Source organism: Hemitrygon akajei, chromosome 6, assembly GCF_048418815.1.
Source record: "Hemitrygon akajei chromosome 6, sHemAka1.3, whole genome shotgun sequence".
NCBI lineage: Eukaryota > Metazoa > Chordata > Chondrichthyes > Myliobatiformes > Dasyatidae > Hemitrygon > Hemitrygon akajei.
Window position 1 is genome coordinate 81,997,667 of NC_133129.1, and position 14,383 is coordinate 82,012,049.

General features: G+C 41.9%; 1 protein-coding gene across 3 annotated transcripts in view; it reads left to right on the forward strand.

The window, feature by feature from the left end:
- The first annotated feature begins 7,143 nt into the window (after positions 1-7,143).
- bnc2 (basonuclin zinc finger protein 2) overlaps positions 7,144-14,383 on the forward strand; it is a 459,273-nt gene continuing 452,033 nt past the window's right edge. For 2 of the 3 annotated variants that reach the window (XM_073048679.1, XM_073048680.1), the window contains exon 1: positions 7,144-7,720. In XM_073048679.1, the coding sequence (XP_072904780.1) occupies positions 7,625-7,720 (96 nt within the window). In that variant the 5' untranslated portion in view covers positions 7,144-7,624. The remainder of the gene's footprint in view (positions 7,721-14,383) is intronic. The other variant, XM_073048681.1, reaches the window with a different exon arrangement.

The following is a 14,383-nucleotide window of genomic DNA, read 5'->3' on the forward strand; positions in this document are numbered from 1 at the left end:
TGAGGGGGATAGATAGGGTTGACGTGGATAGGCTTTTTCCATTGAGAGTAGAGGAGATTCAAACAAGAGGACATGAGTTGAGACTTAGGGGGCAAAAGTTTAAGGGTAACATGAGGGGGAATTTCTTATACTCAGAGAGTGTTAGCTGTGTGGAATGAGCTTCCAGTAGAAGTGGTAGAGGCAGGTTTGGTATTGTCATTTAAAGCAAAATTGGATAGGTATATGGACAGGAAAGGAATGGAGGGTTATGGGCTGAGTGCGGGTCAGTGGGATTAGGTGAGAGTAAGCGTTCGGCACGGACTAGAAGGGCCAAGATGGCCTGTTTCCGTGCTGTAATTGTTATATGGTTATATATGGTTATAAATAGCCTGGATGAAAATGTAGATTGGGTTAGTAAGTTTGGAGATGATATGAAGATTGGTGGTGGTGTGGATAGTGTAGAGAATTGGTAAAGGATACAGTGGGATATAGATCAGTTGCAGATATTGGCAGCAAAATGGCAAATGGAGTTTAATCCGGCCTAATGTGAAGTGTTGCACTTTAGTAGGTCAAATGTAAAGAGACAGTAGACTTAGACCATTAACAGTGTTAATGAGCAGATGGATCTTGAGGTGTATGTTCATAGCTCTCTGAAAGTGGCTACGCAGGTCAATAGGGTGATTAAGAAATCATTTGGTATGCCTGCATTTTTGAGTCAAGGCACTGAGTTCAAAAGTCAGGAAGTTATTTTGCATCTTTATAAAACTCTAGTTAAGCTGCATTTCAAGCATTGCATACAATTCTGGTCACCCTGTTATAGGAGGTTTGGCGAGGCTTTGGAGAGGGTGCAGAAAAGGTTTACCAGGATGCTGCCTAGTTTAGAGGGCATATGCTATAATGTGAAGTTGGACAAACTTGGGTTGTTTTCTCTGGAGTGGCGGAGGCTGAGGGGAGATCTGATAGAGGTTTATAATACTATGAGAGGCATAGGTATAGATAGACTTTATCTCTTTCCCATGGTTAAAATGTTTAATACCAGAGGGCATACATTTACGGTGAGGGGAGTAAGTTCAAAGCAGATGTAAGGGGTAAGTTGTTTTACACGGAGAGTGGGTGCCTGGATTGCACAGCTTGGAGTGGTGGTGGAGGCAGAAACATCAGAGACTTTGAAGGGATGGTTAGATAGGCACATGACTGTGAGGAAAATGGAAGGATGTGGACATAGTGCACACATAAGGAATTAGTTTAGTTGGTCGTTGGATTACTGATTTAATTGGTTCAGCATAACATTGTGGGCCGAATGGCCTGTTTCTATGCTGTACTGATCTGTGTTCAATATGTCAGTGATAATAAATCTGAAATATAGTCAATCATATTCTTTTATTCAATTCCAAATGTATATCCATCTTTCTGGCGGCAACTGCAGAATTTTCATTTCCTTTCCTATATCCTACTTTCTGCTGTTTGGTAAACTTCCGGCTCTATTCCCCAAGCTAACAGTTGCCTTATTTAAGGCAGTTATCATTTGTCCTCGATTTACTGTCCAGCAAAATCCAGCAGTCTCTGGGACAGAATCTTTCCCTTTTCCAATACCTACTGCTGACAGATGTGAGTTCAAAGGGATTCCTGGTGTTCAACACCCCTGATGTCATTAAGTTAACTGAGTAACCAATCACCTAAAAGACTTATAATGGAGAGGAAACCCCGATATAGTTTTCAATTACCTTATCCATATAAAGGGTTAAATAAGTAACGAAAGAAGCACATCTGATTGAAGTAAAAGCTGAACTGAAATTTTGAAAACATGTTTTAATTTCAAAAGATCATGTTTGTTTTATTTGTATAAAAATTGCAATGCACATAATTTAATCAATCTTTTAAGGCTAGTTTGTTTTCTGTGCCCCTTGATGATAATGTCTAGGATTTTTGTGTTGGACTACACAGACTGAAATCCTGCAGTTACAATTGGTTTCAAAGAAAAGCTTTATTTCATCATGACCATCAAATGCCACCTTCTATACCTGACTGACTGCTGGCACTTTTTTATTGATCAAGTTTTCCAAAATACATGTTTGTAAATTGTGCCCAGCTAATTTATTGTTTTTATATCTCATGCCAGTGTGGCAGAAAGGCAAGTATTTTGGCAAATAGAATAATTTCTTTCCCGGGGATGTTAGCTCGAGCTACCTCCACTTCCACTGCAGCACCTACCCTCATGTGTCCCACTTGTGGGCGAGCGTTCAGGGCCCGGGTTGGCCTCACCAGTCACCTCGGGACCGGACCCACAGTCTCAAACCCTCCACCTGACTGAAGTCGTGGTCGTCTTCGACTCCGAAGGACCATCAACAACAACAAGTAGATACCTAACACATAGTCTGTGAACAGGAGCAGGTAGAAATATTGTGCATGTATTGTACAGCAGAATGGACATTCAGGAATTGAAGGGCGGAGACTCCGATTGCTATCACCTCAGCTGCTGTGCACAATGCCACATGTAATGAGGAGCAGATTATGAGGGGTCATTTGTGATATTGCTGTACTCAGTGCAAGGACATTGGGAAAGATGGAATGGCTGTTCCTGGACCCCCTCCCATATGGAGAAATTTTTACACGGTCATTATCATATCAGCTGCACAGTTATTTATTTTCCTTGTTCTTTTTATTAACCAGGCATTATCATTGGTTAAATACACTACGCTCACTTCCTCCAAGATTTTTGAAACCAATTCTCTATCTCATTTGGATTATTTTATAAGAATTAAACGCAGAATTTCCAGCAGAATTTTCTTGACTTAAAATACTGTCTCGCCGATGTGGGAGTTCGTTAAAAGGCCCTGGAATGGGTGCAGAGGAAAGTTACCGCGGACGTGCAGAGTTTGGAATAGTTAAAGTTGTTCTCAGGCAGAGCGGGTTAGAAGGAGACTCAACGGAGATTTTCAGAAGTGTCTACCGACTCTACCTTCTCGGAGGGAGAGCGAATAGTGAGGCTTGGACACAGATTTAAAGTGGTCGATGATGGGACAAGAAATATTCTTTTGCGTTGCTGCGATCGGGAATGCGCTGCCTGAAAGGGGGTTCACGCGGAATTCTCGAAAGATAAGGTGGAAAAATACTAGAAAGGGTAAAAAAAAATTGAAAGTTGCAGGACAGTAGGAGAGGAATGAAGGACTCGTCCGAAGAGGCTACGTAGTCACGGCAGCCTGGATATGTTCCTGTTCTACTGTGAATTCCACAGTTCTGCACTCTGTGCATTACCCATTACTGATATCCCGTTGTTAATATTTCCCCAGTGAAACAGACAAACTGCAGGTAGTCTTTACACTTCCAGTTCAACTGCCCGCGAAGTTTCCGGGAGAATGCTTTTACCGGGAGGAACATTTTCCAGCGCAGTACTTCCAAACCGCGGGGACTGGAAAATGCTCCCTTCTGACACGGTTTTATGCAAACACAAGTTTGTGTATTTCCCCTCCGAGAGGCGGGAGCTGGATTATAACGACTGTCACCGCGCCTGCAAAATTAGCTCAGGGTTGTCCTGACACTCTCTGGATTTCCCGGCTGCGAGCTCGGGAATTACCAGGAGGGCCAAGAGGATTCTCCTCTGAATCGGGCGTCGCTGCAGTACGTCTGCACCCAACTTTTCATTCCTCGCTCCTGTCTCAAAACTGAACTGATGGAATCTGCCCCCTCATTGCCCCTTCCCGCCCACCCCACCCCACACAGATACCGTCTGCGATTTATTTATCGGCCCGAGTTGGAAACTTATTTGTGGCATTCACTTTAGTCTCCAACCGGGGCCGTTAAATAAACGTAACAAAATTAACGCAACACACATCAATGAAATCACAAAGACGGACTTGTGTGAGTTTGGGACATCCCGAAGCATTGTGCACTGCGTGGCTTGCTGTCGGGAGCAGGGAAATTCACTGAGGTGAAAGGAAAGGGATCTGCACGTTCCCGGACAGGGCTGCAACCATCCCCGGCACTCTGTGCAACCAGACTCACTCCTTCGCTCGGGGCTTGCTTTGGCGAGCGCCGTGCGCAGTGCCGCCGATTGTAACCCTTACGAGACTGAGCGCGGGGTGATTCTGGAGGAGACGATGATGAAAGCAGAGTTTTCTGAAAATGTTTGAAGTGAATGGTCAAATACTGGTGTTAGATATTAGAGCGTCTGACTTTCTGGTGAGCAATGACTGAAATGGTTAAACGTCGGCGTGTGGAAAATGGGGAGGGGGAGGTGTCGGCCAGCCCCTCAGTAATGGACCCAGTATTGGGGCAGCCGGCCACAACCCAAGATGCAGCTCAGTGGTCGGTGCAGTGACGCTCCCTCGGGGTGAACAGCAGAACACGAGGTCTGGCAGGAAAGGGTTCGGCTGCTTTGTTCTGAATGCAGAAAGGAGCGTTTTCCTTCCACATGCCTTGGTGTTCTGATCGTCATGTGTTGATGAGGCCCGCTATGTTGGGCAGCAACAGTGACGGTCCTGTCCCTCTGCGCCATTAACACACAGGGTCACATGAAGAAACCGCTGATCTTTAACCCAGTTCCCTGCATGCCAGATACTTAGAGATAATAACCTCTCACTGCAGATACGGTTTGGCTCGATCCCAAAACTATTAAATGTGACATCTTTACCTTCTTACTATAATGCTCTTTTACCAAGAAACAAACTCCCTGAAAGTCTGAAGTAAGAAGTTCGGGTCCGTGATTGAAGCACTCAGAATAATTTCCGATATCGAACCCCCGGTTGTTTATTATAATTGCGCTTTGTTAAAATGTACGGTGAAAATTTGATAAACATTCAGAGCGGCAAGAAGATGCCACTGATATTGTTGAATTGGAGGACCGTTTCGTAATTTGTCTCTTTGGAAATTATATAGTTTTGATTTTCCTTCTCCTAAATGAGGAAGCTAATTTAGTGCGATTACTTCTTAAAATGGAATAGAAATATTCCTGGAAACGAATACTTAGACTTGTCCAAAGCGCTTCACAAGTGGGTAAAACAAAGCAGAGTTTCCTCTAATTATGGCTTTTCATAATCTGGCTAGAGAAATTCCCAGGAAAAGCAAAGAATTTGATTTTAACTACGTTAAAATGAAAATTATTCGATCAAGATATTTTTGTCAATGCGCGATTCCAGCGGCTAAATTTGCGGGATTCCGCGCAGACATTGTGGGCCGAAGAGCCTATTTCTGTGCTGTAATGTTTGACGTTCTGTATTAAATTGTTACAGAAAGAATACTGACTTAAGAAGACTGTTGAATCTATCGAGGCAAGCCCGGAGGCCAGTTTAGGTGAGACAGGGCTGGCGAGAGTGTATAACACAGGGTGAGTCGGTGCGGTGGTACGGCAGTTCCCTGCCCTAATTCCATGGGGAGCAGGACCCTTTGCTAGCGACCGGTACTCCTCAGTCAACGTTGTCCCACTTCAACGGAAATTATTCCAGAATCTCTAGGTTAATTTGTTTCATGTTGTGTTTGTGAATACTTCCAGTCTCTGCCTTTTCTCGCAAAGGCTGGGGTCTTTAAAGCATTATTTAAAAACTACTAACAAGAATATTTCTTCAAATCAAATCAAATACTTTGACATTCTATAACGTAGCACGAAAAAAGTCGTATTATTTTACTTCGATGTTTCAATTAACATAATTCCATGCAAGCGTTGTTTCTCCTCTAATCTGAGAAAATAGAAAGCAGTTTCTGAATAGCCTTGCAAGGCTCGGTTGGTAGACTTTCTCTACCGCGTAAAAAAGGAAAGTATTTTACAGGTCAGAGTTTGCACGATGCCAAACTTTGAAATTCTTTCATATTCTCGTGTGACAAGTTGCAGCTTTGCATTGCAGAGATGTAGACGGGATCATCGCCGGCGTCTATGAGTTACTCCGTCCACGTCCACCACAGCGAAGTTAGCCGGGGAGGGAAAAGCAGGCACAGGAACATTCATCCTGCCCCGAGACCTTGCTGGCAGCTCTTTGTCGAACACTCTTCGTTTGGAGGCCTGGAACTGGATGTATTAGTTAGTCAGTCTAATAATCCCTGTACAGACTGTATTGATTTTTCTAAGGGCAAGTTTATGAACTAAAAGCACTTGGAGTTGGTATCTTAATAAACTGCTTTGTTCACTCTGTCACATTTAGTTATGGGGCTGCGGTGTTTTTTTAAAAAGAAAAGCTAATTCCAATACAGAGTGTTCACAGCAGGGCTCCAAATTAGCCCTTTGTTTGGGAAAACTACCTTAGTTCAGCCTGTTCCCAACGCATTGCTCCGTTTTACCCTAATGAGTTGCAACACTGATAATGTGGCTGATGATCTTTCATTGATTTCACTATCACTTGCTTGTCTGGTAATTGATCCGTTGCTGAGCCTCCTAGTTAATTATATCGGCTTTGACGTGGCCCCAGTCTAGGGGGAATTCCAAGTCTTGCAGAATAACAGTTTTAATAAAGGAGTCTATTACTGCAGGTGCCGCCGCTGCAGGCTGAAGAGACTGGGAGTACTGCGGGACGCAGGGAGAGCACGCTATTGGCAGTGTCCTTTAGAGGCTCACAAATAACTGCCATTAGTGGGAAGGTCAGAAACACAGGATGTTGCTTGACTGGAGAGCCGAAGTGCCACTTCAGGAATCAAGAGGCTAGTTACTGTTGAAAGGGAGTTAGCAGGAGCAGGACCAGGTTGGAGAGTGCCAGCTGCTGCGTGACACTATTGGTCAGTACAAACAGAGCGTGCACAGTCCACCATCTAGGTAGCTGGACACTGGTGAAGTAATTCAGGGTCCTTTTATACTTTATTTTTGATCTTTTAGTAATCTTTAAAAATACTGCATTTTCTCTCTTGGTTTTTTTAAAATGAAATGACAGTAAATTGAATGTGCTTGCTGAGGGAAAGTTTTGCAGGAAAGCTTTTAGGGAGCAAGTGAGGGTGGGAGGGGGAATGTGCATCTGTGTCAGTATTGTGTACATTTGCTCATTATTTCTATTTGGTGCACTAATGACAGTGAACTACCATTTGAGTGCTTTCCACTGTGCTAAAGGGTGAGTTTCCTTTATTCTCAGCTTCGAAAGAGGAGAAGGATTGTCAGAAAATGCCACAATTTCTTTTGTTCTCGTTGTCTAAATTCCTAAATTGTTCATTTCTGTGTTGTTGAATATAATTTCTCACAGCCCCCCCCCCCTCATCTACAGCCCCCGGTGGTCTGTGCAGGGTTGCCACAGGATGTCATTCTGTACCTGCAAGTAAGTGAAGGGGATCTGAGTTCTTTGCTCTGCTATCCAATGATATCGAGTCGTAGGGAGGGTGAGTTGATGGTCAGGACTCATCCCTGTTGCCTGCACACCTGACTGGCAGCTGTTAAGCTGTACAGGGCGTGCTTAGGGAGTCACAGTCTATGCATAAATGATCGGGGTATCTTCAGGAGGTGCGAAAGGAGCAGTGACCCCCAAGGAAAACACAGTTGCAGCCAGATTCTTAACTGCACTTCTTAGTGTTGACAGGCAAGAGGCTCAAAAACCCACCAATACCTTTCATCAGCAGCAGCAAAAGGGAATGTGAGTTAAAGAGAAGTGGGGAGAGAGTGAGAGAAAGAGAGAGAGAGACAGAGAGAGAGTCAGAGCAAGTGACTTCACTTTAAGAGACTTAAGTACCAAACTACTCCATGCAGTTCAGCACAGGAGCAGCATCTACAGAGCCTGCTTTCATGGGGACATGGCCGAACACCGAGACTAACCTGTTATTCAGAATGTCCCAACAGGTGAGTTTGAATTTTAATTTTTTTTGCATAAAATGCTTTTGGATTTCCTTCTGGGCTTATTCCCTTGCATTAGCCATCTTGCCGTACTGAGCTCGGCTGGTATAAAACTTGCTCTATCTGTCGTCACTCGGCTCCTGTGCCACTCTAGCGTACACTCATCTTCTGCCAGATTCGAGGTAAGGGAGGACGAAAATCAGAAGTGCAGGCAGTGACTGCTTGTAAAAGTTTCACAGGGAGAGATTTCCAGCAAGTCTTTGAGTTGCAGGCAGTCAGCTGTAGTTCGACTGCTTGTTCCTGGATGGAACAGCAAGTTCATGTGATAGAGACTCTGCTGAAACTGATAGTATGTCAGAGGGGCCCCTTCCACTTTAATTGGCTTCATGTGGTAGAATGCAGGTTTATGTGCTGTGGTGAGGGATGGAGTGTTGAGCGAGAATCCTTGCCAGAGTTCAGCAGTAGGATCATTAAAGTCTTCTATAGAAAGTGTTTTATGATTTTCTCCCTCTCTCTCTCTCTTTACTCCTCTGTCTGTCTGTGTGTCTTTGTCTGTCTGTTTGTCTCTCCTCTTGCTCCCCCTCTGTTTTCCAAGCTCTATTTTGGCACTTTCCCCGGTGCTCTGCCTGCACTAGGGGCCGCTTTACAGGCAGCTGGAACTTGGCATCCTCTTTCTGACGGGAGACCAGAAATCTTGTTGCAGGGCCAGTAATAACTGCTAATTAATCACAGAAGTGGGTGTCTCTGTACCAAGCACTCGCTGATACATACCTTGCCTGCTCTCCGTCTTCTTGCAAAATTGTTTGGCTCTGCTGAATGAAAGCAATAGTTTCTCCTTGGACACTGCTCAAACAAGGGCAGGGAAGTTCAAACCAAACCTTTCTGCAGGGTCGCTTCTAGGCTTGCAATGTTCTGACGTGTGGAATTCATGCCTAGTTTGGTCATTAGGAACAGAACCGACAGCCCGGGAGTGAAGACATTTGCTGCAGCCTAGAACTGGATCCAGCCCTTAACAAATGAAAATATTGCTAATGACACTATCTAATTTATAGACTGATTTTAACTAGTCGATACTCTGTCTATTTAAAGCCAGATTCTTAAACTTTTTCTCACGTATCAATTTTAAGATGGGCAAATATCTTTGTTCCCTGTAGAGGGAACCCAGTTCCTGCTGAACGAGTTTACACCTGGTACCGTCCTTCCCACTGAATAAGGGGAGACTCTATTCACTCTCAGTCTGCCTCCTATTCGTGTTTTTGAGGGGATATTTATTCAATGTTTGGACCACGTCCCTTTAAAGAGCAAGAAACAAAAACAAAAGGCACTGAGAGTATGTAGCTCCTCTGCTTTTGTATGTGCTGTCATGTTAATCCCCATTCTGAGATCTGCAGGCTTACATCACTATCCTTCCAGTTAGTTAAAGTTCACATTAAAACGGAAGCTCCCAGAGTGAAACAGATTCGAGTGTGTTAATATGAGTGATGTAGTGAGGGTCAGGTAGATGAGAGCTGTTTATGACTCTGATCCCTTGCATATCGCATTTGATCTTTAAGTTTTATCAATGCCATAAAGAAGTGAGCAATTCTATAATGGAGCAGCAATATTAAAAGATAATTTAATGGAATGTAGCATGTTGGCAATGTGCAAATAAAACAATGTACACAGTCTAAAGCAGTCAAAATTCAATGAAACTCAAAGCATGGTACATTAGAAGGTTTACCTATTTAAATGTGAAATTTGGTGAAGGAAGGTGCATTTCTTGCTGAGAAAATACTTTGTTGGACAGCATGGTCACAAACAAGTTGATTTTAATTTTGGGTGAGTTTTGGAACTGAATGGTGCTTTGCATAGGAAGCTCAGGCAAACGCTGGCTCTGAGAATACGCAGTTACGGGGAAGTAGCAATTTACAGACACATGGCTGAGCTGAGAGGTAAAAACCCCTGAATCCCCTGGTTTGAATTGGTACCAGTCCCATCAAATGCTGGAATATCTCCTTTGTCCTCATTGTGTAAATAAAATAGAGGGGGGAAATGAATGCTGGTTGTCATCAATAATAATCAATTTCTGGAAATAATAATTTTGATCTTGCATAGCAATGTATAGAGGAAAAAGTGTTGCATTACAGGAATTGTCATGGAAAAAATGTAAGGGATATTTTACAATATTGTGGTTTGTGATTGGAATCAATTTTTTATTTGGTTTTGGTTTCTGACAGTAAAATATGTACACAGGTGATAATTGAAGAAAATGGCTATATCTTTTTTTAATGGTCTTAACAAGAGAACAGGGTGACTAACAATCCAAATTTTAAAAATACACTTCATTGGTATTTGCATCCAGAATAAAGACCTTCCCCGTACGGCACAGTCGTGATCTTCCACCAGGCATCTGCATAAATGTCGCCAGTTTCTGATTTGAGTCAGGATTACTATGAAGTGAGAGAACAGCTCTTTTGGAGTTTGATCATGCCGATAAAACAAAATCTCTGGAAGGTTAATGCAATCAGTGACTGGTAATGAATAACAGAAGTTTTTTGTTATTTCTAAAAGCATTGAATCTGTTCTTAAGGTAAATCTATTGAGTAGCAAGGACCTTTGGCACCCCGAAACTGAACTAACCTATTGTGTGGTTTCCATCAGCAAACGGGAGAAACAAGTGAGATTATAGAACTTTTCCCAACCCGAGTGTTTTCAGAACAAAGGAGAAAAGAGTTCTATGCTTCTCGCTTTGAAGGGAAATGGTTTTGAACCTTTGGTTAATTTGTATGTGATTATTTAGATCTGTGTCCAATCAGAATCATCATTTTTGAAATACTTCAGAACAATGACATTTTAAAATAAAAATCTTTGCTCAAATTTGGGACACAGGATGAGAATAAAAAAAATAGTGAAGAGAACAGATTATTAAAAGGAAGGACATTTCTGCTTTGCTTAATGATCATAGATTTAACCTTTAACTTTACTGGAGTAAATGCACAGACCCACAATAAAGCAGGTTGGTTGAAAATGCCTGATTAATAGTCCTCTGTGTATAACTTCACCACAAATGTGCTCATCTCAGATAAGTTGCTCACAAAGAAATGAAGAAAAAAGGAAATTTTTTATTTGGAAGAATTATTATTTTTGAACGAAATACTATAATGCTGCTGGAACAAGTAGAGAGGGTGATCAGATCATTTCATACCATTAGTGTCAATGACCAGATAAATCATTTACTCTTTCGGTTGAAACATAATGGAGAAAGTACAGATTACTTCAGGAGCATGTGTAAAGCAAGCCTCTGGCGGTCCCAATGGCAAGGGAGGTGTTTATTTTTTTTCCTCGCTTTCTTAAATATTCTGATTACAAAAGGACCTGTATGTGGTAGCTTTGGTTTTGTGAAACATGCAAGGAAATCCTTGATTTTTTTTTAAACATGGAAATTAAACATGATTAAAAGGAAAGAAAGCTTCTGAATAAAATCATCCTTTCAATTGTCAGTGTTACGAATATGTCTTGATAATCAACATGGTGTGAACTGCATTTAGCAGTTATTAAATGGTAGATTTAATGGAGTGTATCATCTGCAGGTGTACCATAAAGATACCGGTGTTTATTTAATACTGTTAGCTTTTTTGATAGCTGAGATTTTTTTAAGTAAATGGAGGAAGTGAAATGATGCCAGCATTATGCTATTAGTGGTTCAGGATGGATAACCACCTGTAGCGGCCAAAGGCAGCAGGTATCTGGGCAGCAGGAGATTGTGCATGTAAATGACCCAGGCCGTGCAGGCAATGGGCCTACATTCTTCAGCAGATTTACATTTGAATTGACATTGCTGAATTTATTTCCTCCTTTGCATGGATAAGGTACCAGAAGACCTGGCTCTAATCCTATTTTTATTATTTCTTTACTTGTAAAAGTGTCGGAATTTTTCAAAGAGCAAGGTTTGCCTCAGGACCGTGATAACGCCTTGAAGACCAGCTGCAGAGGCAGAGCTTTGGAAGACCCAGGCTGGGAATCTTTTTGATCTGTGACAGGTCGAGACTGACCAGAGTCTCTCAACCTCACTCTCTCCAGCTCCGGCTGCTGATAGACCTCTGCAGTGACTACACTCTGCCATTCTTTTGTGGTGTTTTTCACATCAAGAAGGTGGTCTGGTTTTAATCTACACGTTGCTGCATTTTCCCCCTGATTAACTACGCTTTAATGTAACACACTTTTGATTGTTCTGTAAATATATTAAGTATGGATTTCTGAATTTGTCAAAATAACTTTAAATCAATGAACTTACAAAGAAATATTATCAAAAGGTTTGGAGAGAGGAAACACAGCAATGGTAGGGAATCTAAATATTGAATCAAGATTTTCCAAGTGGACGTGGTGGTGAAAGAATCCTGAAACTCAGGCACTGATTATGGACATTAAAGGAAAGGATGAAATACCAGAGCTGGTTCTGACAATTTCTGCTTCACTCTAGCAAGTTAAGGAGCGGCAGAGATGATTTAAAAACTTGCTTTTATATGACAAACTGCCATCCATGTAGAACAATGACTAAACACACACTTTAACCAATTAACAAAATTAGCCAGAAAAGGCCTGTGTTGCTACTTTATGAAAGTGCTGCAAAGCAAGAAAGTGAAGCAGAAATGAACAAAATAAAATCATTCCAGTTATGGACTCTTTCACCTGGGAATCCAGCTCTTGTCGACCGGCATTCAGTCTCATCTGTCACTGATAATTTTTTTTTAAATTGGTGGACTTCCAATTCTGCATTCACAATTATTTTACATCGTATGCCAGACTTCAATTTCAGGTCATGTATCAGCATGTTTTACTAGCAGTAAGCCAACCTTTTCTGTGCAGCCTTTGGGTACAATGGCAGTGCAGTACCATGATACAGAATACTTGGTTCTTTCTACTTAGAGCTGTAAATTATATTCCAACTCCCACTCACTATTTTAGGGACACTAATAAAATAACATCATTATTATTGTCTGAATGAGCAGTAATAAGAGATTAATGTTGGTCACCATTCTTCAATTAACCTTTTTTAGCTAGTGAACCTATAGATTGTGCATGTTTGAAGAAGTGGACACATTATTATCCCCGTCTTGACTAACACTGGGAGAAGTCGCTTTGCAGCAGAACATTGCAGCACTCTCTCACTTTAGAGTGAAGAGTCAGGAAGTGAACTCAGTGACTAATGAGTTGCTAAGTAAGGCATCTGGTAACTGGGCAGTTTAGTTGAGTGTTTGTGTTTTGTGTGTGTGTGTATGTGTGCGTATATGTTGAAGCCAGAGATGATTAGAACTCTTTGTGATAGTAAGAATTTATTCAGACAGGTCATTGTGACACAGGGCCAATTCAAGGAAACACAGGCTGTACACATTGTACACTGATAACAGGGTGGTGAAAAGAAACTAAACAAGGAACAGAAAAAAAAATCTTCTGCTTTTAGGCCTTTTGTCTTAACGAGGGAGCAACACAATCTAGTCAAGCCTGCTTAGACTTCATCCTAACAATGTCTGATTGAGGCATTCTCCCCACAGCACATCCAGCTGCCCCCCTCAACCGCACTGCCTATGATTGCATTTCTTTTTGTTTCAAACAGATAATTGACCCAAGGGAAAACTGCTTCAAAGTTTGTCCTCAAAGACTTCCTGGTCTTTACAATGACAGATTTTGTACATTTATTTTAAAATTCATCATCCTTTTTATTGAAGAATGTTTTATCTTGTTCTTTTACTCTGTATGATGTAAAAGAGTGGGTGTGAATTCCCCACCCCCCAGCCTCTGAGTTGCCAGCTAGAGCAGTGACCCCCTAAGATAGTAGTTCACTTCAGGAGGTATGACTGAGGCAGGTTATTAATCGTAACAGGAGATGGCTAAAACCCACACTGTGCCCCAGCTCCCCAATTACACCCTCAACAGAAGTTCATTGTAAATCTCTCTGGAGAAGTAGAGGAACATAGTGAGCCATTGAAACATCCCTTAATTCAGAGCATTTAAGGAATAAACTAGATAGTGCATTATAGATACATCTGAACTATTTTCATAGCTGAATATATCATAATCAGTGACGAAATTGGGTTTATTATTGAGACATTCTTGTGTCCCTATTTGCCTTTTAATGTTCAAATATTATATTCTAATAACTGAACAAAGGGAGAGAAGTATTTTCTTGATGTCAGACCTGTTCTTGAAGTCCCAGGCATAAGAGTAAAAGGACTCACAATATAATCCATTTGTTGGGAGAGATGCAGGTTAGACCTGAATCATTGCAGTTTAACATATTGCAATGTATTCATTTAAATCTTCTGACCAATCAATGAATGAACCTTCATTTTGATATATTTCCTTTGTTTTTCCCCTCCACTTTTGGCTATCAAATACCACTCTGCGATTTCACTGTGTGCGCATCTCAACATGGTTGAAACCCAGAGCTCTGTGTATTTTAGTGGTAGTGGAAGCAAGTGCAAAGAGGGGGGTGGTGTTAGGGTGGGGTGCTACGCAGGAACTTCCCTGGCCTATCCCATCAGCTGAGCTTTCCTTGCTGTCCCACACACTGCCATCAGCCACCTGCACTGGGTTTGCTCTCATTGTTTTCTGAATGTGCCTGCTTCACAGATTAAAGTTGCCAGTTCTCAGTCATCATGGTACAGTAATGGGGGTTACTCCAATATGTGC